This window comes from Bufo gargarizans, chromosome 8 (genome assembly GCF_014858855.1).
Source record: "Bufo gargarizans isolate SCDJY-AF-19 chromosome 8, ASM1485885v1, whole genome shotgun sequence".
Taxonomy (NCBI): Eukaryota; Metazoa; Chordata; class Amphibia; order Anura; family Bufonidae; genus Bufo; species Bufo gargarizans.
This window is the reverse complement of record NC_058087.1, coordinates 74926996-74952990: the sequence shown is the minus strand read 5'-3', so window position 1 is coordinate 74952990 and position 25995 is coordinate 74926996. Positions and strand designations below refer to the sequence as shown.

Here is a 25995-nt window from a genome sequence, read left to right as displayed (position 1 = left end):
ATTGCAGCATGTTCTATATTGTGTGTTTGCAAGTAAGTGCTCCGTTTTCTATCCCTTTCTATCTGTAGCCAGTTTAGCATCTACTGTCCATCCAGAGAAGATTCTAGACAATATTGGGGAACTAGCATATGAGTTTATATGAAAACATATGGGGGAAGGCCATATAAGACCTTATAATGCTTTAATTTAGTAGTCACTATATATAATTTACTAGTGCATTATGGCCATAACTGGGTCCGGAAGTATAATAACCTAACTTAATGTTTTCTTCATTTACAGACAGAAACCCAATGTGATCAGCATGACCGACTTTATTACTCTGTTGCATGAGATATGCAGTCAGCTGGAATCTAGTAACATTAGCGAGCTGACGTTCTTGTGCAAGGACCTTATCCCACAAAAATTTTGTAATGGAAAACAAGACACTGATCTCTTTATCATTTTATATGAAAGGTGCTATATAGATGAGAACAATACAAGTCTTATTGAGGAGCTGCTATTCTATTTAAAGCGATATGACCTACTTCAAAAACATTTTAACGTGTCAACTAACACAATGGTTGAAAGGCTGAAGAACCCAGCAATGGCAAAAATTTCCCCTTACAGGTGAGACAAAGATCATCTTAAGTGTTAGTTCTCTAGTTCTTTAGAATGACAGCAGACATCCACAACATTCACCAATAAATGACTATTTACAACAATATCTAACATGAAATAGAACAATCTAGTATTATGGAATGGTATGCGGGTGACGGAGAGAAACAAGAGAATGTGCTGTGTGCAAAATGGACAAAGTAGGAGCACAAATTAAATACAATCAAGGAGAGAAATAAATAAAACACAATTAAATTGTCTGTGGACAGGTAATATAGTGACATTTTGTTTAAAGGGAATCTGTTACTACCCCAGACCATTTCTAACTGTTCGTATGGCTCTAGCTCTGTTATAGCCCTTTTCAAATATACCTTTATGTCCAGAACAATGTCCTGCTCTTTCCCCTCCATCTTTCTCCACTTTCTAGCTGCGGCAACGTCCTCATGTTGCCGCTTTAAGGCTTCTTTCACACCCGCGTTAGGCTGGTCCGGCAGGATGTTCCGGCAGCAGAACAGCCTGCCGGATCCGTACTAACGTTTGTAGCGATATGCCACAAATGTTAAGATGGGAAAACCCCTTTAAATGACACATTCCCATTAATACTGCTTACCCTATCAGTTCATGTCAAAAAACATTTTTAATGCATAAGCAAAAGCACATACTGCCACACATAGAAGTGCACATACAAAGTTACAAAGCATGTTGCCATAAATATAATACTACCAATCATAAGTAACAGTATAACCCACACTATTTATAAAATAATAGCATGCAGCTGCTATGTGTTGAATATGTCAGATTTTTCCTGAATGGTGGCAGGATTTTTGGATTTTAGTGACTTTGAATCCCATTGAAAGTATGTGAGCCCTTGCTTGAAAGTGCGCTGCTATCTCACGCCATTTGTATTAAAAATAATACAGCTAATTGCCGGGCCAATTATCAGGAACTAAAGTTATCATATACACTCGTTCCAATTAATCAGCCAGTGTAAATATTCAACTGATCACCCAAAGAGTGAGCAAAACACTTGTTGATTGTCTGAAATGATCTTTCGTGTAACACATTAAATCATTGTTCCTGGGCAGCAGATAGTGTTGTGTGAACAGAATCTACTGCCCAGAAATGATGAATCTGTATGAGGATGAGTAATGACAGTAGCCATCGCTCATCCCTATACAGTGGAGGTGATTGCTACAAGTAAATGCAGCTCTTTACCTCCAGTGACAAGCAGGCAATTATCAGGAAGGAACTATTCCTTCCCAATAATTGCCTGGCAGGCCTCCTATGCAAATCCAGCGGTTAGCAAGCAATAATTCAAACTGTGACACTAATGGCAAAGAATAATGAAAATCAGCAATAACTCTGCGTTTATACAGTGCACAGCAATCACCTCCACTGTATAAGGACAAGTGATGGCTACTGCCCAGGGGCGGACATACTATATGTGTAACCTGTGCAGCTGCACAGGGGCCCAGAAGGTAGGGGGGCACACTGTCACCTTAAAATTAGCTTTCTGCTGCTCTCGCGTTTTGGCTTTCCGCTTGTGAGATCCGTTATGGGCTCTCACAAGCGGTCCAAAATGGATCAGTTTTGCCCTAATGCATTCTGAATGGAAAAGGATCCGCTCAGAATGCATTAGTTTTCCTCTGATCAGTCTCCCTTCCGCTCTGGAAGCGGACACCAAAATGCTGCCTGCAAAGTTTTGCTGTCTGCCTGACGAAGCGTAGCCAAAAGTATCCATTCTCGCACACAATGTAAGTCAACAGGCACGGATCTGTTTTCTCTGACAAAATCTGGCACAATAGAAAACGGATCCGTCTTCCTTTGACTTTCAGTAGTGTTCAAGACGGATCCGTCTTGGCTATGTTACAGATAATACAAACGGATCCATTCATAACGGATGCATGCGGTTGGATTATGGTAATGGAACCGTTTTTGCCGATCCATGACGGATTTGCCCAAAACGTGAGTGTGAAAGTAGCCTTATACTGTATATAATGGACTGAGCTAAGGAATTTTATTCTCAGGCATCTGTGGATGGCTAGACAGGCAGCGTTCCATATTATCTCTCAAACATAAAATGTAATTCAACCGTCTCGACGACAATTATGAGAAATATGCAATAAACTCAACAATGATTAGGGTAGATACGAACCCTTGCTCTGATCAAACTATAACCAATCTCTGATATCAGGTAGTATTGCTACACAAATTAAAAATTATCAAGCCTGATACAGACTATGGAATTGAAATGTTCCAATCAGAGATTCTCTCTGATATTAATATTGGATATTTTATTCAGTAATATGGATCTTTACTGACTAGTGATAATATTGATGTAGTATATCTAACATTACACATCAGCAATAAAGCAGGTATTTTCTTAAATATCAAGTTAATTAATTCAATAAATACTACATATAATAAAATTATACGTTACCCAAGAGTGCAAATGATATGCAGAGTCTAAGGAAAGTCAGCTCATCATTGGGATTTTTTCCTGGGGTATGCTTCCTTTCTTTGTTTCTCTGTGTTTTTGTGTCTTCTTTCGCTCTCTGTTGTGGTCCTCCTCCCCTTCATGTGTGTGTGGTTTATGATCACAAACTTATCAGTTAGACACACCTTCCTAACTTGGAGTTTTACGATCATTATCGGTTAGGCGTGTACGTATGATAATAACTGTGATGTCACTATATCACCCAAAATGCATTTCAGCTATTGGTACAATGTTACCTATTCATACCTAGGTGGCACTATTGCATAAGCTACTAGCATCATCACTATTAAGGTCCAGGTCTGATCTCACTACAAAGTTTACACTTAAAATTCTTCTCATCACGCTTTAGGAGTGTATGCGTTCCTAGCGAGAAATATATAAGATAATAAATGCATTGATGTATTATGACGACATAATATTCAATAATATAATGCAATACATTTGTAATACAATACATATGCCCTATTGATTATCTTATACTAAAACTAATGTTCATTATATGTATACATACAGTACAGACCAAAAGTTTGAACACACCTTCTCATTCAAAGAGTCTTCTTTATTTTCATGACTATGAAAATTGTACATTCACACTGAAGGCATCAAAACTATGAATTAACACATGTGGAATTATATACATAACAAAAAAGTGTGAAACAACTGAAAATATGTCATATTCTAGGTTCTTCAAAGTAGCCACCTTTTGCTTTGATTACTGCTTTGCACACTCTTGGCATTCTCTTGATAAGCTTCAAGAGATAGTCACCTGAAATGGTCTTCCAACAGTCTTGAAGGAGTTCCCAGAGATGCTTAGCACTTGTTGGCCCTTTTGCCTTCACTCTGCGGTCCAGCTCACCCCAAACCATCTCAATTGGGTTCAGGTCATCTGGCGCAGCACCCCATCACTCTCCTTCATGGTCAAATAGCCCTTACACAGCCTGGAGGTGTGTTTGGGGTCATTGTCCTGTTGAAAAATAAATGATGGTCCAACTAAACGCAAACCGGATGGAATAGTATGCCGCTGCAAGATGCTGTGGTAGTCATGCTGGTTCAGTATGCCTTCAATTTTGAATAAATCCCCAACAGTGTCACCAGCAAAGCACCCCCGCACCATCACACCTCCTCCTCCATGCTTTACAGTGGGAACCAGGCATGTTGAGTCCATCAGTTCACCTTTTCTGCACCGCACAAAGACACAGTGGTTGGAACCAAAGATCTCAAATTTGGACTCATCAGACCAAAGCACAGATTTCAACTGGTCTAATGTCCATTCCTTGTGTTTTTTTAGCCCAAACAAGTCTTTTCTGCTTGTTGCCTGTCCTTAGCAGTGGTTTCCTAGCAGATATTCTACCATGAAGGCCTGATTCACACAGTCTCCTCTTAACAGTTTTTCTAGAGATGTGTCTGCTGCTAGAACTCTGTGTGGCATTGACCTGGTCTCTAATCTAAGCTGCTGTTAACCTGTGATTTCTGAGGCTGGTGACTCGGATGAACTTATCCTCCGCAGCAGAGGTGACTCTTGTTCTTCCTTTCCTGGGGCGGTCCATATGTGAGCCAGTTTCTTTGTAGCGCTTGATGGTTTTTGTGACTGCACTTGGGGACACTTTCAAAGTTTTCCCAATTTTTCGGACTGACTGACCTTCATTTCTTAAAGTAATGATGGCCACTCGTTTTTCCTTACTTAGCTGCTTTTTTCTTGCCATAATACAAATTCTAACAGTCTATTTAGTAGGACTATCAGCTGTGTATCCACCTGACTTCTCCACAACGCAACTGATAGTCCCAACCCCATTTATAAGGCAAGAAATTTCACTTATTAAACCTGACAGGGCACACCTGTGAAGTAAAAACCATTTCAGGTGACTACCTTTCGAAGCTCATGAAGAGAATGCCAAGAGTGTGCAAAGCAGTAATCAAAGCAAAAGGTGGCTACTTTGAAGAACCTATGTGTTAATTCATAGTTTTGATGCCTTCAGTGTGAATCTACAGTGTGAATCATAGTCATGAAAATAAAGAAAACTTTTTGAATGAGAAGGTGTGTCCAAACTTTTGGTCTGTACTGTACATCACATTTTTTCTGCTTCATCAATAGACATTAAACCGTAGGTGTAATTAGCACCAGAGAGTCTAGAGAATATCCTTATCTCAGTAATAAATCTGTAAGGAGACAAGAATGACTCTTCTCAGACTGGTACATCTACAGAAAAAATTATATGAACTGTGTCTTTTCCATGAAAATCTTTCGGCCTACTTTAAAATACATACGAAATGGTGAATATAACACAACATGGCCTATTATATATCAAATTCACTATAATTAGGATATTTAGATATAATGTTATGTACCTATGAAAAAGCACAACATTATTAATCCATAAACAACTACGCTGGGAGGTAAAAGTCTTGGCCGTTGATTCAGAAGGCAGATATGTCTTTGTTTATGCTCTGATTGACAATGTACAGTACACACTATTAGGTATATGTAACCCCCCACCTGGTTCTATGCAAGTACTACACCTAGCAGTCACCTATGAAGCTGCTTACCCACACTCTAGACTAATCTGTATGGGAGACTTAAATATGATGTTAGACCCCTCACTAGATTGATTAATAGACATAGCAGACCCGATAAGTGCAGGGAGCCCATCGAGGCTTAATCGGTTTCTATCTGAGTTTAGATGGGTTGACCTTTGGAGGGCCAAGCATCCTAGAGACAGGGTGTACTCCTGCCATAGCGGAGGTCACAACTCCCTATGTCGACTTGATTATATGTTAGGTAATAATATGGCGATTTTAAATCTCTGCTCCATATTGTTCTTATCCAGAGTAATATCAGACCACTTGCCAATGCTAGGCACTCTGTTGCGTGGTCAGTAATGTATCGGATGAATATACATCCGTTTTGGCTGAATCTGATGGGCTCAGCAGAGGGGACATCTCACCAGTTCAAAGAGTTCCTGGAAATACATGCGAATGAACCCAATAAAGTTCTGGTATTGGATACTTTAAAGGCTTTCCTCCGCGGGTACTTACACGCTAGCATCTTATACATAAAAAAGGATACCAGCCGCTTGGAGATCGAGATGGAATATCAGTGTAATGCACTGGAACAGCAATAATCGTCACCCGACAGACTCTAAGAATTGCATGGCTCCAAGCAGGTAGGAGATACTTAATGATACTCAGGGACAAAGCGGACAGGAAAATGTTTTTCCTCAAACAGACAGCTTTTGAGCTTGGAAATCAATCAGCTAAATTACTGGCTCAATTAGTCAGTCACAATTCACCCTCCTCAACAATATTGGCAGTCTGTGGCTCTACTGGTTAAAAATCCTGCACTCAAGAAACTATCCTTCAGACCTTCACACAATTCTACCAAGAGTTATATAGATTTAGTATAAAAATGTACTGATCCCATAGGACAGAGGGATAAAACTTAACATTTATTTTAGGTCGAACTAAAATTAAAGACAACAGAGGAGGAGCCTCTAGACAAAACAAATATAACAAAACAGCCCAGCAGGCAAACTAATACATACAAAAGCAGTGTGACCAAAGATTTAAAAAGAAGCAGGAACGCTCTCACCCGGTTTGTTGTTCAGGATGTCTCGTAGAGAGGACTGGGGGTGAAGAACGGTCCTTGGATGCTTCTCGTTCACACGCGAAAAATAGATGAGCCCCTTCAGGATGGTTGGAGGCAAGGTGGTTAGCCCTAGGCAACCCTAAGAGGGGGGGCAGGGGCTATTATGCCCTACCTATCTATACGGGGACTTACCCCGCAAGGAGCGTCCCCGTCCGGATGCCTGTCCCTGTGGGGACAGAAACCCTAGTAGTCCCTAATAGATGCTCCCTACGTGTCACGTTTCAGTTCGTTCACAGAATATCATCAGGGGAGGTAGATGGTACACACAGGACTATGGATTGGGCCTGTGCGACCAAAGAGACAAAGAAGGTATTTTTTAGAAAATGGGTCAGAAGCCTAAGAGAGTGTGAGGCCAGTCAGGCTAAGACACACAAGGCATGACCATAATGGACGTGTTATTCTAAATAGATGCACCAATGGGTGCCAACTATGCAATAACAATGGGCCTCAGGGACGATCAATCCAGGGGCGGGCCGACAGCCCGCCCCTGGATTGATCGTCCCTGAGGCCCATTGTTATTGCATAGTTGGCACCCATTGGTGCATCTATTTAGAATAACACGTCCATTATGGTCATGCCTTGTGTGTCTTAGCCTGACTGGCCTCACACTCTCTTAGGCTTCTGACCCATTTTCTAAAAAATACCTTCTTTGTCTCTTTGGTCGCACAGGCCCAATCCATAGTCCTGTGTGTACCATCTACCTCCCCTGATGATATTCTGTGAACGAACTGAAACGTGACACGTAGGGAGCATCTATTAGGGACTACTAGGGTTTCTGTCCCCACAGGGACAGGCATCCGGACGGGGACGCTCCTTGCGGGGTAAGTCCCCGTATAGATAGGTAGGGCATAATAGCCCCTGCCCCCCCTCTTAGGGTTGCCTAGGGCTAACCACCTTGCCTCCAACCATCCTGAAGGGGCTCATCTATTTTTCGCGTGTGAACGAGAAGCATCCAAGGACCGTTCTTCACCCCCAGTCCTCTCTACGAGACATCCTGAACAACAAACCGGGTGAGAGCGTTCCTGCTTCTTTTTAAATCTTTGGTCACACTGCTTTTGTATGTATTAGTTTGCCTGCTGGGCTGTTTTGTTATATTTGTTTTGTCTAGAGGCTCCTCCTCTGTTGTCTTTAATTTTAGTTCGACCTAAAATAAATGTTAAGTTTTATCCCTCTGTCCTATGGGATCAGTACATTTTGCTAATTTTTGGGATTTAGTGGGCCTGTTTGACATATCTGGCCCTTCAGTTGACTAGATTTAGTATAACCAAATTAGAATCAGAGATAGTCACGTACCTAGAGAATATATCCCTTCCTACACTTACTGCATCACAAAGTGCCCAATTAGACCTACCAATTAGTCTAGAAGAAATAACACAGGCTATATCAGACCTCAACAACGGGAAGTCGCCTAAAGAAGTTTATGCTAAATATTCAGAGGATCTAGCCCAACAATTATTATCCACCCTCCTTGCAGCCCTTAAGACAGGACGCCTGACAGAGTCTTTTATGGAGGCCACAATCATACTATTACTCAAACCTGATATAGACCCCATAGAATGTGGCTCTTACAGACCCATCACATTGTTGAACGTAGACTACAAAATCCTGACTAGGGTCTTAGCTACACGGCTGAACCGGGTGATTCTGGCATTGGCTCACCCGGATCAGACTGAATTTATGCCTGGAAAGTCCACTACTTAAAACATCAGAAGGGTGCAGGTGGTCACACAACTTGGGCATTCCCTAAATACAGATTGGGCCTTGGCCTCATTAGAAGCAGCCAAGGCATTTGATTCCATAGAAAGGACCTATTTGCTTCAATGCCTAAAGAGATATGGCTTCGGTCCACTGTTTCTCAGATAGATTAATCTTTTATACAGCAATCTGAAAAGCAGTTTACTAATAAACGGGGGATTATCAGAGACTTTCCATCTACATAGAGGCACAAGACAGGGATGCCCCCTATAACCACTCCTGTTCGCCCTGGCGATTGAAACATTGGCTGTTAGAGTTAGAAGCAGCAATGGAATTATTGGGGTGACCCAGGGTGACAAAGAAGCCCGCGTAGGTCTTTATGCAGATAACATGATTCTATATCTTTCTTCACCCAATACTTCTCTTAGAGGAGCAATAGAATTGATAGACAAATTTGGGGAGTTCTCATGCATCAGGATTAATTGGGGAAAATCTGTGAATATGCCTCTGGGCAGAGCAAACTGGTCATGCCCTTCTCATGTGGAGAGACTGAAGGTAGTAGACACTTTCAATCAAATATCTTGGGGTAAACATCACTAAAAACACTCTCAGGCCTTATCACTTAATATTTATCCTCTGATTGGCCATATATGGAACAAACTTCAAAACTGGAAGGCACTACCTATTTCAGTGGCAGGACGCATTAACTTGATCAAAATGATTATACTCCCCAAGGCCCTCTATGCTTTGCAACACTCAGAGGTACATATACCCAAATCAGTATTAAGAGACATAGATTCTCTGACCAGGATCTTTATCTGGGCCAGATCCCGAGCTAAGTTAAGTCTTTACACATTAAATCGTCCTAAAATCGATGGGGGTATGGCACTGCCAGATTATCATATATATTATCTGGCAGGCCAGTTAAGGCTCATTAGCACCTGGTTCACATCTGGTGACCTGCCTATTTCAGAATATTTTCGAAAACATTACCTTAAATGTTGCACACCATGGTCAGTATTGGAAATGTCCCCTAAATTTCAAAGATCGTTGCTGCCACTGCACAAGTTGGAACAAATGACATGGAGGGACACCAAATCACTAACCAGTTTCACTGAGGTGGTTTCTGACATACCTGTATGGTCTAATCAATGGTTACCACTGATACAGGCAGTTATGGGGGCGGAGAGATGGCTGACAGCTGGAGTTAAAACCTTGGGAGATCTATATGACCATGGGGTGTTTATGACATTTGAAGCATTGGCCCAGAAATACCACATCCCCCGAACCCAATTTTTTTCCTATTTACAACTTCATTCAGCTATACAGAGTAAATTTCCAAGCACCAACACCATAATTGCTAAATATCCACTTATAGGGGTTGTTAGAACCCAGGAACCCAAGTGTTGCCAGCAGCTAATAACAACATTTTACAATTATACATTATCCATCAAACATATCTCACACCAACTAGGCTGTACAGAATGGGCAGAGTGTCCTCCACGGCATGCCCAAGGTGTGGGGAGCTGGAGGCGGACTTCTGGCACATGATGTGGAGATGTAATCTGATTGCCACATTTTAGAAAGAAGTGACGTTCTTTCTATCAAGCTTATTGCCGATCCCAGTAGCATGCAATCTAGAGATATGCCTAATGGGAATATTAAACGAGGAAAGTTGGGACTATTACACAACAACCTTTTTAAGGGAGTCGTTATTTTTGGCACGTAAATGCATTGCTTTGAGATGGTATAATCCCAATACGCCGAACCTGTCTATGTGGAAGCAGCAAATAAACCATATTCTGCCATATATTGTATTGGTGTTCAAGCACCGTAATAAGCCACAAAAATTTGAGAAGGTGTGGGGTCTGTGGTGCGACTCCCCTCAGACACAGTACTCATCCTCGAGACTACGACAAGCCATTTAATCAACTAGAGATTCCACAGGTCAGTTGGCTTAATGGGAATACCTGTAAGTATATTCAATGTAAGGTTTAAATAAATAAGGAGGCAGCATCAATGCAATAGGCCAGGGCTGGCCAACCTGCGGCTCTCCAGCTGTTGCAAAATTACAACTCCCAGCATGCCCAGACAGCCTACAGCCATCAGCCTACAGCAGGGCATGCTGGGAGTTGTAGTTTTACAACAGCTGGAGAGCCGCAGGTTGGCCAGCCCTGCAATAGGCAACTGAGTTAATCACAGTTTATAGAGAAATGTATGTTTTGCTTTATCTTTTGTACTAAGAAGTGTATCAAGAATGTATATGTCAATGTACCAGTTTTTTGTTAATAAACAAGTTTAAAAAAAATATGTTAAACATACACTGAAAAGGGTAACATTATTTTGAACTTTTCACTTTCAGGCTCCATATCTTACTATCTACTACAGCTTCGAACATAAGACTTCCATCATTTTATAGACAATCATCTTAGCTATCTCATATAGAAATTGGACTTGCAACTATTTAGCATATGATTAGTTATTCAGAAACTTGTCATGTAAGTGCATTGTTACTGTTTTGCTCCTAAAATCAAAATTTTTTGTTAGTATTATAAATCCACCTTTGGCATTGAGCACTGCCTGAATCCTTCTGGGCATGCTCTTGATCAGATTCAAGCATGTCTCGACCGAAATCTGTTCCAAGGTCTCTTCTACACATTCCCAATGTTGGTGCATACTGGTTGACTCATTTGGGTACGAATATACAGGTGAAACTCCAAAAATTTTTATATTGTGCAAAGTTCATTTATTTCAGTAATGTGACTTAAAAGGTGAAACTAACATATGAGAGACTCATTACATGCAAAGCGAGATATTTCAAGCCTTTATTTGTTATAATTTGGATGATTATGGCTTATAGCTTATGAAACCCCAAAGTCACAATTTTGAGGTACCCTTTGCTCAGGGGGTATGGATTAATTAGCTGACACTTTGAGCCTAGAATATTGAATGCGATTCCATTTAATTTGCATTAGGCCTCATGCACACGACCGCTGTGTGCATCCGTGTCCGTTGTTCCGTTTTCCGTGATTTTCTGCGGACCCACTGAAGTCAATGGGTCAGTGAAAAAACACGAAGGCACACAAGATTTCCACCTGCGTCCGTGATCCGTGTCCATAGGCTACTTTAGCATAGACGGATCCGCAGATCCGTCTACATACAGCTTTTTCAGACCTGAGTTTTCACATCGTGAAAACTCAGATCCGACAGTATATTCTAACACAGAGGCGTTCCCATAGTGATGGGGATGCTTCAAGTTAGAATATACTAAGAACTCTGTACATGACTGCCCCCTGCTGCCTGGCAGCATCCGATCTCTTACAGGGGGCTGTGATCCGCACAATTAACCCCTCAGGTGCCGCACCTGAGGGGATAATTGTGCGTATCATAGCCCCCTGTAAGAGATCAGGTGCTGCCAGGCAGCAGGGGGCAGACCTCCTCCCTCCCCAGTTTTTAACTCATTGGTGGCCAGTGTGGCCCCCCCTCCCTCCCCAGTATTAAATTCATTGGTGGCCAGTATGGCCCCCCCTCCCTACCTCCCCTGTATTAAATTCATTGGTGGTCAGTGCGGCCCCCCCCCCCCCCGGCCCCCCCTTTCCTGTATTAAATTCATTGGTGGCCAGTGCGGCCCCCCCGCCCCCCCCCCTCCCTCCCCAGTTTTAAATTCATTGGTGGCCAGTGCGGCCCCCCCTCCCTCCCCTGTATTAAATTCATTGGTGGCCAGTGCGGCCTCCCCTCCCCCCCTAATTAAAATCCCCCCCATCATTGGTGGCAGCGGAGAGTTCCGATCGGAGTCCCAGTTTAATCGCTGGGGCTCCGATCGGTAACAATGGCAACCAGGACGCTACTGCAGTTCTGGCTGCCATGGTTACTTAGCAATTTTAGAAGAATTATACTTACCTGCGCTGTCTGTGACCTGCCGGGCGCTCCTCCTACTGGTAAGTGACAGGTCTGTGCTATAAGCAATGCACCGCACAGACCTTTCACTTACCTGTAGGAGGAGAGCCCGGCCGGTCACAGACAGCGCAGGTAAGTATAATGCTTCTAAAATTGCTAAGTAACCATGGCAGCCAGGACTGCAGTAGCATCCTGGTTGCCATGGTTACCGATCAGAGCAACAGCGATTAAACTGGGACTCCGATCAGAACTCTCCGCTGCCATCAATGATGGGGAGGGGGAGAGGGGGACCCGCACTGGCCACCAATGAGTTTAATACAGGGGAGGGGGGCCGCACTGGCCACCAATGAATTTAATACAGGGGAGTGAGGGAGGGGGGGCCGCACTGGCCACCAATGAATTTAATACAGGGGAGGAAGGGAGGGGGACGCACTGGCCACCAATGAATTTAAAACTGGGGAGGGAGGGGGGTCTGCCCCCTGCTGCCTGGCAGCACCTGATCTCTTACAGGGGGCTATGATATGCACAATTAAAGTAAGGAGTCCCTATCGGCGTTTTCTCCAATCCGATGGTATATTTTAACTTGAAGCGTCCCCATCACCATGGGAATTCCTCTATGTTAGAATATACCATCGGATTTGAGTTACATCGTGAAAACTCAGATCCGACAGTATATTCTAACACAGAGGCGTTCACATGGTGATGGGGACGCTTCAAGTTAGAATATACTAAGAACTGTGGACATGACTGCCCCCTGCTGCCTGGCAGCATCTGATCTCTTACAGGGGGCTGTGACCCGCACAATTAACCCCTCAGGTGCCGTAACTTAAATCCGATGGTATATTCTAACATAGAGGAGTTCCCATGGTGATGGGGACGCTTCAAGTTAAAATATACCATCGGATTGGAGAAAACTCCAATAGGGACTCCTTACTTTACATTGAAAGTCAATGGGGGACGGATACGTTTGCAATTGCACCATATTGTGTCAACATCAAACGGATCCATCCCCATTGACTTGCATTGTAAGTCAGGACGGATCCGTTTGGCTCTGCACGGCCAGGCGGACACCAAAACTACTTTTTTTTAACTTTCTTTCATGTCTGGTGATCCTCCAAAAATCACGGAAGACACACGGAAGAAAAAACGGACACGGATCACGGAACCCTGTTTTGCAGACCGTGAAAAAATACTGTCGTGTGCATGAGGCCTTACTGAAATGAATGGACTTTTGCACAATATTCTAATTCTTTGAGTTTCACCTGTAGCTTTTTCTTTAACTCTACCCACAGGTGTGCGATTGGGTTGAGGTCTGGGGGCTGTGGGGGCCAATCCAACATCTACACTTCATTGTCTTTAAACCATTTCTTTGCCAATCTCGATGTATGCTTTGTCCTGCTGGAACACTATGTCGTCTTTTTCATACCCATAGTACTCGAGCGTACCAAGTAACTCGTCTTGTAGGATACTCACATATAGCTCAGCATTGAGACCACCATCGATGCTGGTCAAGTATCCAACACCTTTGGCTGTTAAACAACCCCATATCATCAGGCTTCCTCTAACGAACCAATCTTCTACATTCAACTGTTCGTACTTTTTTGCAAACTCAAGCCGACACTTCTTATGACGAAACTGAAGTAGAGACTTCACCTTTTTTCGGGCCTCCATTCTAGACTTGTGTAATGTGCGTTGCACGGTGCTTGCATGGACATCTGTGATCTCACAATTATGAATGCATACGAGCCACCTCCACTGCTGTCACGACAGAACTGATAGATCTTGTGATGAGCTGACTTGTTGACTCCGATATTTTGCGTGAATAACCACCTCTTGACTTTGGAATGGATAGATGGACTTCATTTCATATTCTTCCATGACACATGATGCAGTTTGGCAATTTTCTTGGCCGAGATACTGCTATCGATGAGCTGTATGCTGCTGTCTCTCTTTTCTTGGGAAATCTACTTCATGGCTGTTCCTGGATTCGAATCACGACCTTTCGCTTGGGAATCAACCTAAGAACACACTGAGCTATTAGGGAATGTGAGAACAGGTTGGAATTTGTAGTATACAAGAAGAAAAAGATTGTTCCACCACCAGGAGAAAAACAGTAACAATGCTGTTACATGACAAGAGTTTACATATCTACGGTAATCATATGCTAAATATTTGCAAGTCCAATTTAAGTATGAGCTAGCCAAGATGATTGTCTATAAAATGATGGTAGTCTCATGTGCAAAGCTGTAGTGAATAGTAAGATATGGAGCCTGAAAGTCAAAAGTTCAAAACATTGTTACTCTTTTGCTTGTCAGTGTATACCACAAGAGGCTAATAAACTGTATACCCCATGTGGCCAGAAGTGACAAGCAGCAGGACATCTTATACATGCAGTCAACCACATGTAAATAAGGCGCAGTTTTCACAACTTTGAAAGAGCCAGGTCTATCTCAGAAACTTATTTTTTCATTAACTTCTATTGGTAAAAGAGATGCTGGCATTCCTAACCACATCATAACTGAGCCTTGTGGTAACACTTCTTAATATAGTGCAACTTTCTTATGTGCCCCAGATTCAGTCACTAAGTTTCTTCACAAGAAGCTCCTGATCACGACAAGCTTCATTTTGTGATAATGTTATTACATCCATTGTTCTAAATGAAAATTCTTCCAACAAAAAAAATCCTTTTCTTCATTGTTTTAGACATTTGCTCTATGAGCTTGGAAACCTTGTATCAAACAGCAAACTTGTGGAAGTTAAACGGAATTTTACAGACATTCTTCCTAAAGTTACACTGGAAAAAGTGACGGTAAGGAATGAACATCAGTGCTTAATGTTGATATTTTGCTTTATCACTGTCACTTTAGGCCAACTATTCATATTAGCCTTCTTTCTCAGAAAAAACCCACAAAAATGTTATCGACAATGTCTCTTCTCATGTTAAAATTACTTGGCGACTTTAAGCATGCCATTTTCAAAATGTGTGTTAAACACACCCAGGTCATATAAATTACCCCCCCTCCCCCGACAGCACAGTGCTTCATCCATGAAATGGTCGCGGATGGAAAGACAAGAGACATCTGTCCACAACCTCGGATGAAACCCACTGTGCATGCACTAGTTGCCTCAGCACTTGGAGCAGCTCCAGGACAGATGAGATAAAGGCGATCTAAAGATCACATAGTCTAGCCTTCTATTTTTTATTTTTTTTTAAGTTTTAAAAAGTTAAAAAAAATAAAAAATATGTAAGTCATCCCTCTTTCCCCAAAATTAAAATTAAAATAGCTGAACAATAAAAAAATAAAATAAAAAAAAACATAAAGATCATGGGCATCACTGCATCACAAAATGCCTGAACAATTAAAGTATAAAAATATTTATCCCATATGGCGAATGGTGTAATGAAAAAAAAAACATTTCTTTCATCACTTCACTTACCCAAAAAAATTTGAATGAAATGTTATAAAAAAGTCACACACACTCCAAAATTATATCAATAAAAAGTACAGATTAGCCCACAAAAAAATTAGCCCCACATAGCTCCATAGACATAACTATAAAAAATAAGTTATGGAGCCAGAATATGGCGATCAAAAAAAAATAATTCAGTTTTTTTCAGTATTAAAACACAAGAAAAACTATATAAATAAGGTATGGTTATAATCCTGCTAACCCAGAGAATGAAGAGCACAGGCCCGTTTAACCAAATAGGGAACGCTGTAGAGATAAAACCTGTGAAACTGTGGCAGATCTGCTTTTTTTTTTTTCCAATTCCACCCCATGTGGAATTTTTCCCTGCTTCCCACTACATTGTATGTAATATTAAGTGGTGCCATTAGAAAGTACAATTTGTCCCACAAAAAACAAGCCCTCATACAACTATGTGAACGGAAAACTAAAAAAGTTATGGCTCTGGGAAGACAGGGAGAAAAAATTCAAAAGCAAAAATGAGAAATCTTCTGGGACTCAAGGGGTTAATAAAAGTTTCCATAGGTAAAAATGAAAACAAGTGCATAATATGTGATTTACATTAGTGTCACAATTATCATATTGAAACAACTTATGTAAATCAATTATGGAAATCCAATATCCACCGATCATGTAGGATAAGAATAAGTACTAGAAACATATATCAAATCTATGGAATCTATGAACATTAGATCTAGATTTTAACTGCAAAATAATTATCCAAAATGAACATACACTTTTATACTGTCACAAAAGTTAAAAGAATTCGCCCAAGACACCTTTCATACTGAATTGCAGTCTTCAGTTGCTGGAAGCTCCATATTCAGCTGACTTCAGTGGAGAGCTCATGGACTTCTATGGCAACCCTGTTGTTTTTCCATTCTAATGGCCATGTGTATTAGACCTAAGCAGCTTCAAAAATGATCTCAGCAGTGACAGATATTCTGAGATCAGTGAAACCCATACCTAAGGCGTCATTCACACGGCCATAGCCGTTTCTGCGGTCGTCAAACTGCAGATCTGCAAAACACGGATACTGGTCGTGTGCGTTTCTGCCCTCTGTTAGAACTGCATATTCTTGTCGGACAAGGATAGGACATGTTATATTTTTACTACAAGGAGGAGTGGCCCCATTAAAGTGACTTTTTTGTTTACTTATAATCCCTATAATCCCTATACTGGGGGGCAGATCAGAGGCTGGGGGGCACATGAGAGGCTGGGGGGCACATGAGAGGCTGACTGCCATGTTCAGCTCCCTGCTGCTGTGTGCACAAACCACAGGGCAGCAGGGAGAGTGTAAAGTCCTATTCACCCTGATAGAGCTCTATTAGGGTGAATATGACAAGGCCCTTAAGGAGGCTAATAGTTATTAAATAAAAAGTAAAAAAACGTTTAAACCCCCCCCCTCCAAATATAGAATACAATATATTGCGATATATATCGCATATCGCACATGCTTACGTACCGGTAAGGCATGTTTCCCGAGTCCTTAAGGACCCATGACGTACCGGTACGTCATGTGCATTTCCGATCACCGCCGCCCGGCGGGCGGTGATCGGAACCCGGTGCCTGCTCAAATCATTGAGCAGGCACCTTGGCTAAATGCCATGGGACCCCCCCCCCCCGCGCATCGGCGCCGCAAACCGCAGGTCAATTCAAACCTGCGTTTTGCGGCTTTACGTGCGGTTTGCAGTGGCGTGTGGCGGTGCTATCGGGTCCCCATGCGGCATCGCACTGCCTTCCGGTGACGAGCCTGTGAGATACAGCCCCCTGGATCTCACAGGCCGGAAGCTGTATGAGTAATACACACGGTATTACTCATACAGCCAATGCATTCAATACAGAAGTATTGGAATGCATTGTAAAGGATTAGACCCCCAAAAGTTCCCCAAAGTGGAACAAAAAATAAAGTGAAAAAAAGTTGAAAAAATTAAGTTTCCCCCTCAAAAATTAAAAGTTTCAAGTAAAAATAAACAAAAACATCATTTTCCCCAAATAAAGTTAAGTATACATTCATATTAGATATCGCCGCATCCATATCGACCGGCTCTAAAAAATATCACATGACCTAACCCCTCAGATGAACACCGTAAAAAATTTAAAATAAAAACTGTGCTAAATAAACCATCACAAAACGTGTAATAGCAAGCGATCAAAAAGTCACACGCGCCCCAAAATAGCGCCAATAAAACCGTCATCTCATCCCGCAAAAATCATACCCTACCCAAGGTAATCGGCCAAAAACTGAAAAAATTATGGCTCTCAGACTATGGAAACACTAAAACATGATTTTTTTTTTTGCTTAAAAAATGAAATCATTGTGTAAAACTTACAAACCGGATTCCAAAAAAGTTGGGACACTATACAAATCGTGAATAAATACTGTGAATAAATACTGAATGCAATGATGTGGAGGTGCCAACTTCTAATATTTTATTCAGAATAGAACATAAATCACGGAACAAAAGTTTAAACTGAGAAAATGTACCATTTTAAGGGAAAAATATGTTGAATCAGAATTTCATGGTGTCAAAAAATCCCCAAAAAGTTGGGACAAGGCCATTTTCACCACTGTGTGGCATCGTCCCCTTCTTCTTACAACGCTCAACAGACGTCTGAGTACCGAGGAGACCAGTTTCTCAAGTTTAGAAATAGGAATGCTCTCCCATTCTTGTCTAATACAGGCCTCTAACTGTTCAATCGTCTTGGGCCTTCTTTGTTGCACCTTCCTCTTTATGATGCGCCAAATGTTCTCTATAGGTGAAAGATATGGACTGCAGACTGGCCATTTCAGTACCCGGATCCTTGTCCTACGCAGCCATGATGTTGTGATTGATGCAGAATGTGGTCTGGCATTATCTTGTTGAAAAATGCAGGGTCTTCCCTGAAAGAGATGACGTCTGGATGGGAGCATATGTTGTTCTAGAACCTGAAGATATTTTTCTGCATTGATGGTGACTTTCCAGACATGCAAGCTGCCCATGCCACATGCACTCATGCAATCCCATACCATCAGAGATGCAGGCTTCTGAACTGAGCGTTGATAACAACTTGGGTTGTCCTTGTCCTCTTTGGTCCGGATGACATGGCGTCCCAGATTTCCAAAAAGAACTTCGAATCGTGACTTGTCTGACCACAGAACAGTCTTCTATTTTGCCACACTCGATTTTAAATGATCCCTGGCCCAGTGAAAACGCCTGAGCTTGTGAATCTTGCTTAGAAATGGCTTCTTCTTTGCACTGTAGAGTTTCAGCTGGCAACGGCGGATGGCACGGTGGATTGTGTTCACTGACAATGGTTTCTGGAAGTATTCCTGAGCCCATTCTGTGATTTCCTTTACAGTAGCATTCCTGTTTGTGGTGCAGTGTCGTTTAAGGGCCCGGAGATCACGGGCATCCAGTATGGTTTTACGGCCTTGACCCTTACGCACAGAGATTGTTCCAGATTCTCTGAATCTTCGGATGATGTTATGCACAGTTGATGATGATAGATGCAAAGTCTTTGCAATTTTTTGCTGGGTAACACCTTTCTGATATTGCTCCACTATCTTTCTGCGCAACATTGTGGGAATTGGTGATCCTCTACCCATCTTGGCTTCTGAGAGACACTGCCACTCTGAGAAGCTCTTTTTATACCCAATCATGTTGCCAATTGACCTAATTAGTGTTAATTGGTCTTCCAGCTCTTCGTTATGCTCAAATTTACTTTTTCCAGCCTCTTATTGCTACTTGTCCCAACTTTTTTGGGATTTGGTGAAATTTTGAATCAAAGTATTTTTCCTTTAAAATGATACATTTACTCGGATTAAACGTTTGATCTGTCATCTACGTTCTATTACAAAAAAAATATTGACATTTGGCATCTCCACATCATTGCATTCAGTTTTTATTCACAATTTGTATAGTGTCCCAACTTTTTGGGAATCCGGTTTGTACATAAATAAAAAAAATGTATACATATTAGGTATCGCCGCATCCGTATCGACTGACTCTATGAAAATATCACATGACCTAACTCAGATGAACACCGTAAAAAATAAAAACTGTGCTAAATAAACAATTTTGACAGCTCCTTTGGAAAATGAGTCATTGGTCTGAGCTGACTCCTGAAGAGAACATTTACATGTACCATTAGCAGTTGGACATGCAGCCACATTACTACTGCACAGGTAGGTTTTAATGCCATCTAAAAAACATTTTTTTTCTTCAAAAACGAGGTTGTTAGACATGTTCCTAAAACTGCTTATATGACATTCATGCATTTTTCATTTTTCTCACTCTGACAAAGCATATTATGTTCTCTTTTTCCCCAGAATTTATGGGATCTTTTCATTGAATTCGAAAAAAAAGATATGATTAGGAAAGATAATCTTGACTACCTGAAGCAGATGTCCGAATATGTTGAAGATGAAAATTTTAAGGAACTAATTTTATCATATGAAAAGTCAAAAGCAGGTAAACATTGTGATATTTGTGTATATACACATATGAGACACAGTGAAAGGCTTCAATGTGTTAGACTGGATAGCAGTTAGAAGTGGGACATGGTTGAGGGTCCCATGTGACATAAGGCCTCTTAGGCCCCTTTCACACGAACAATACGGGTTGTGTCCAGGTCTGTTCAGGAAAAAAAATGAAGTTTTTGCACGCAAGTGCAGTCAGTTTTGTCTGCTATTTAAGAATAACCATCTACATCTCCCAGCAAAGCAATGCGTTTTTCACGGAAACCCCATTCACTTCTATGGGACCAGGCGGCGTTAAACGCATAATATAGAACATGCTGTGATTTTCATGTAAAGCAGCGTTGATGCGTGAAAATCAACGCTCATCTACACAGACCCATAGAAATGAGTAGGTCAAAATTCAGTGCGGGTGCAATGCGTTCAAGTCACGCATTGCACCCGTACGGAAAACTCACTCGTGGCAAAGGGGCTCTAGTTACTAGGCAGTTATTGGCCTTAGTGACTAAGATTTTTTTTTTTACTTTTTCTCATTATCGCCTTCCAAAAGCTATAACCTTTTTATTTTTTCCATTGATGTAGCTGTATGATGGCTTATTTTATGTGGGACAAGTTTCATGGTGTCATTTTTGGGTACTGAAGAGGGGATTTTTGCGTCTTGGAAAATGGAGATTTATGTATATCTCCGTTTTCCATCCCTTCGATTCTATTCCTAGCATGTTGCCCTTGTTTCCCATACAACCCGATTATTCTGTGTATAATTACACCTCTTCCAGTCCTTCATATACCCCAGGAACAACACACAACCCTCGCAGATACTTATATATAAAAATAGTTTACTGGTAACATAGAGATGACAAAGCAATAGACATTATACATAAAGATACAGATAACACAATACATAGAGGACACCACCACACACGGCCACCTCCGTTCCTGCGCACCCTGGATGCTAAGCAAATGTGGCTAATAATGTGTATGTATATACAGTATATACAGTATATCCAGAGTCCACCAATATACCGTCTAGTGGATCTACTCTTCTAACCAACTCACATCCAGTATCTTACCATTAGTACATATACATATAGAGACTCCTGCATAAACAGCATATATAATCTAACTGGTAATGCAATTGCCGACTACAAATATCTATATGTACACATATAAAGTCTACTGGGATATTATACTTATATACATACCCACACATATAACTTAGCTTGCTCCTGAAGTGCTGTTGGTCCAGTGGGTGGCAGGAAGAGAGAGCCAGCCTCCCTCCCAACTTTCACCTATATCTTGCTGTGTCCCAGCCCCCCACCATAGACTCCACCCTGTGACCACCCAAATATCTTCCCCCATCTCTTGGTCAAGAGGATGTTGTTCAACTGCCTTAGATATGCTAACAAGGGACACAATGCTACTGCCCATACTGAATGGGTGAATACCTCTGGGTCCAATAATTAGGCATATTTGGGTGGTCATCAGGATGAGGTTCTGGCTGAAAGCCATATTTCCCTTAACAGGTACAAATAATTTACTTTTTATTAACTCATTCTGGGAGAGGGTGGGAAAAAACTATAATACTGTCACTGAGTTTTTACTTTATAAATTTTGCGCTATTAATAGCATAATAACTTTATTCTCTGGGTCAGTATGATTACAGTGATACTAAATACAGATAGTTTTTTTTATGTTTTTCTACTTTTGCACAATAATACCCTTTTTTTGTAAGCATCTTTTTATTGCTTTTTATTTCCAAATAGATGTATATTAATACACAAATAAAGCGATCCAATAGTCACCACAATGTGTGCTCTTCATTTGGATATAACAATTCCAGAATTACCCCTCACAACTCCCACACCCGCCCTGCCATCCCTCTCAAATAAACTATTCCCTATGCAGCAACTCCACAAGCCTATCTCTTTTTTAAGATATAATCCCATTACGTTTCTATTAATTTTCCCTATACGATTGTTTTTCTCAGCACTAAGGGACTTAACTAACCTTTCGTTTCCCCAGGGTGCCTTTCAGATCTTCTAACAAGTACCAGGTCAAAAGTTTAAAGGGTCCCAACAGCGTTGGGTATTCTGAACACGAGACGTATTCTAGCATAAATTGTTTAGATGTTTGAAACAATTTTTTCCCAAGTATCTCTGGTTGTTTGAGAGATTCAAGCCATTTGAGATGAAAGATATGCCTGAGTTGCCCAATCACTACATCCATGTTCGGAATAACCAAGGTCAGCCACTGTGCCAACAGAGATCTTTTGGCTATCATCAGCAACTTGCGTCCTATTGGGGGAAGGCCCCTATTCCCCCTGCTCAAACCCACATGCAGTCGTGCATATATACAGGGGAGTAAATCCTGCACTTGTGGCCCGTTGCTAATGGCGATCCACAGCAAAATGCATACGGTGGAGGATGTACCACAATAGACATCTCACACAAGGTAGAAACCTTGGTGTGGTGCCCGGGCTTAGACATGTTCTACACCGTAGGACATGTTGACTAATCTCTCAATTTTAAAATCAGTTTGAGGGTTTAGTGAGACTGCAGAGTGCACCTGTCTTTGCTATTGTTTTGTTATATTGTTATATTGATTATGACATCCTCACTTGCTACCTTGTGTGAGATGTCTATTGTGGTACTTGTGGTTCGCCGCGGGCATCCTCCACCGTATGCATTTTGCTGGGGATCGCCATTAGCAACGGGCCACAAGTGCAGGATTTGCTCCCCTGTATATATGCACAACTGCATGTGGGTTTGAGCACCTCCTGCTAATGCCACCCTGTCTTTTTAGTTTGTATATATAGATTCCTGGAGGTGTATAAACTCCAATTTAAATGTGCCTGTTTTCCATCTACAGGCCACATTTAGGTGCACCTGTGAGGCCTGGGCCATATCAGCCAGTCTTGAGTGGGACTCGCAGACTCCTCCCTCCTCCCATTGAAAGCATGGCTACATGCTGGAGGTAACTGGTGAGCTGTTTGTGAGTCGGCCTCATGCTCCTGTAATTTGCCCACTGGCTCCTGGTATTGCCCATACGGCTCAGGTAGGAGAGTGTTAGGTCCCGGGCTACTTGAGAAACCTTGGCGTGGTGCCCGGGCTTAGACATGTTCTACACCGTAGGACATGTTGACTAATCTCTCAATTTTAAAATCAGTTTGAGGGTTTAGTGAGACTGCAGAGTGCACCTGTCTTTGCTATTGTTTTGTTATATTGTAATTCACATCCTCCTCTACATGTAGGATAGCTAAGGATGGTGTAATAACTTCTTGGAATCTGCTGACCCTATTCAGTATGTGTCCCACTTGCATCCAATACCCATACAGTTTTGGGAAGCTCCATAGGCCGTGATACAAGTCAGAGTTTGACAGTGTACATCTGGGACATGCTATTAGCTTATCTGGTTTCCCGGGAGACCTGGGGAGGTCAAATCCATAAATTGTGTGGTGTAATATTTTAATATGAGTTTCCCTCCAGTTCTCATTTATTATTGCTTTATATAAAGCCGTAAGGCCTTTACGGGCGAGGTTTGTAACCTCTGTGATGCCTAGTATCTGTCTCCATTTTTTAAATAACTCTGGTCTCTGGTCCTTATCCTGCTGCTCAATGTCTGATATAATGATGTTATAGATGGTCTGCCAGTACATTTAAGAAAGGAGTCAAAATCATTAGGAGACTACTCCCGAGTCATGTCTTTGACTAAGCTTCTACCGTAATTCCTAACCTGTAAGTAGGGGAAATAGTTGGGACCTCTCAGTTCCCACTTCTTTTCTACCTTGGGCAGGATGTTGCCCATCGTGGTTCTTTCTCATGAAATAAGTCTCAAATTTTTCTAACTCCTTTGCTCACCCAATGGCTGAAGATCTTACTATTTCTTCCAGGCTCAAAGGCTGGATTGTTTGTCAAGGGGAGGTGCTTAGAGAATTGATATGGTAGGCGAAAATGCTTGCTAATTACTTTCCATGTAATTATGGTATCTCTGACAACTAAGGATCTCTTAACGGGGAGTGGTGTGTAGTAGGGCCACTAAATTCCATGGTTTGGCGAGTTGTTGTTCCAGTTTTAGGTTTGAATAATATGAGGTATTGTTAACCCAGTCAAGGATATGGCGACTAATACATGTTAAGTTATAACCCAATACGTCGGGAAAGTTTAGCCCACCATGATCCTTTTTCAGTTTTAGCTTCTCCAGTCAGATTCTTGATCTTTTGCCATTACAATTGTATGTCTGCATGACGTAAGAGCAGTGGGACAGTCTGGAGGGGGTATAATAATTTGGATATACACATCATTCTAATTAAGTGACATCTTCCCGCTAGCGAAAGCGGCAGACTTTGCCACCTGTCTAAATCCTTCAGGATTTTGGATATCAGGTTTGGAAAATTTAGCTGATATAAAGAGTGTGGTGATCTCCCTACTTTAATACCAAGATAGGTAATGTGGGATCTAACCTGTGAAACAGCAAGGTGAGATGCCAATTTAATTGGTCGTTTATCACCTGGGGCTAGGGAAATCAGATCACATTTAGAAGTGTTCACCCCATAGCCTGAGTAGTCACTAAAACTAAGTAGGGTCTCAAATATCCTCCCTACCTGCTCCTTTGGTTTCGCCAGAAATATCACTACGTCGGCAAATAATGCAGCCTTAACCTGTCTGTTTCCTACCTTTACTTTTCAATTATTTTTATTGAAGTTTTACAGGATATATCATACAAATAACATAACCTGCCAATGTCATAATGCATGTTTAGTAACATTATGTACTGGTACATGAAATTAGTCATAGAGACACTCTATATTTTAATTTGACGTTAAGCATGACATGAGCGGTTTAGCACCATAAAGTGGCGCAGAACCAAATATAAAACAAAATATATATACATATATAACCAAACAAAACAAACATGAGCCTTGGATATGTTCAAATTGCTAAATTTTGCGTAGTTGACGTATTCGGAGACATATCTGTCAGCCAGTTTCCCCAATGCCGTAAGAACTTGTCAATAGTGTGTTCCCTATAGGCCATAATTTTCTTGTACAAGCAGTTACTATGAACTCTAGATATTATTTTTGCCGTTGTAGGAACCGTAGTTGACTTCCAATATTTGGTAATTGCTAATTTTGTTGTCAAGAATAAGTGGGCCACTGGGGTTCGACTATGGGCCGGTATTGTAAGTATCCCTGTAAAGAAGAGGGCCCATCGTGTGGACATTTCAATGTTAGAGCCACAAAATTTAGATGCTATGCTAATTATCTCAGACCATAATGATGACACCAGTGAGCATGACCATAGCAAGTGTAAAAGTGTGCCTCTACAAGGATATGCGGTGTTGTCTACCTTCTATGTGTATGCCCATAAAGTTCGGGTGAAGTCTTATTGCCTGTGCTAAGGGTTCTATAGCTAAAATAAAGATCAGAGGTGAGAGGGGGCATCCCTGACGTGTGCCGTTAATCGAGGGGAAGGACGGTACCAGGGCTCGTTAACAAATACCAGTTCACGTCCAGTTCAGGCGGTCAAGCGCCTTCTCGGCATATAAAGTAACCAGTAAGGCTCCCTCCCCCCCTCGGTTAATATAGTCTATCAGGTTTAAGGCCCAGCGGGTATTGTCTGTAATTTGTCTACAGTACCTTTGACAAAACCTGTTTGATCAGAATCATTAAGAGAAGGCAATACTGTAGCTAGTCTAGTTGGTAGGATCTTGGCATATACTTTTAGATCTGTATATAGAAGGGAA

The 25995-nt window shown here is 41.6% G+C and overlaps 1 protein-coding gene across 1 annotated transcript in view; it reads left to right on the top strand.

Moving 5' to 3' along the window:
- LOC122945780 (caspase-8-like) overlaps positions 1 to 25995 on the top strand; it is a 56656-nt gene that overhangs the window by 22474 nt on the left and 8187 nt on the right. Inside the window, exons 2-4 of the mRNA XM_044304970.1 lie at positions 280 to 606; positions 15030 to 15135; positions 20107 to 20248. Of these exons, the coding sequence (XP_044160905.1) occupies positions 302 to 606; positions 15030 to 15135; positions 20107 to 20248 (553 nt within the window). The 5' untranslated portion in view covers positions 280 to 301. The remainder of the gene's footprint in view (positions 1 to 279; positions 607 to 15029; positions 15136 to 20106; positions 20249 to 25995) is intronic.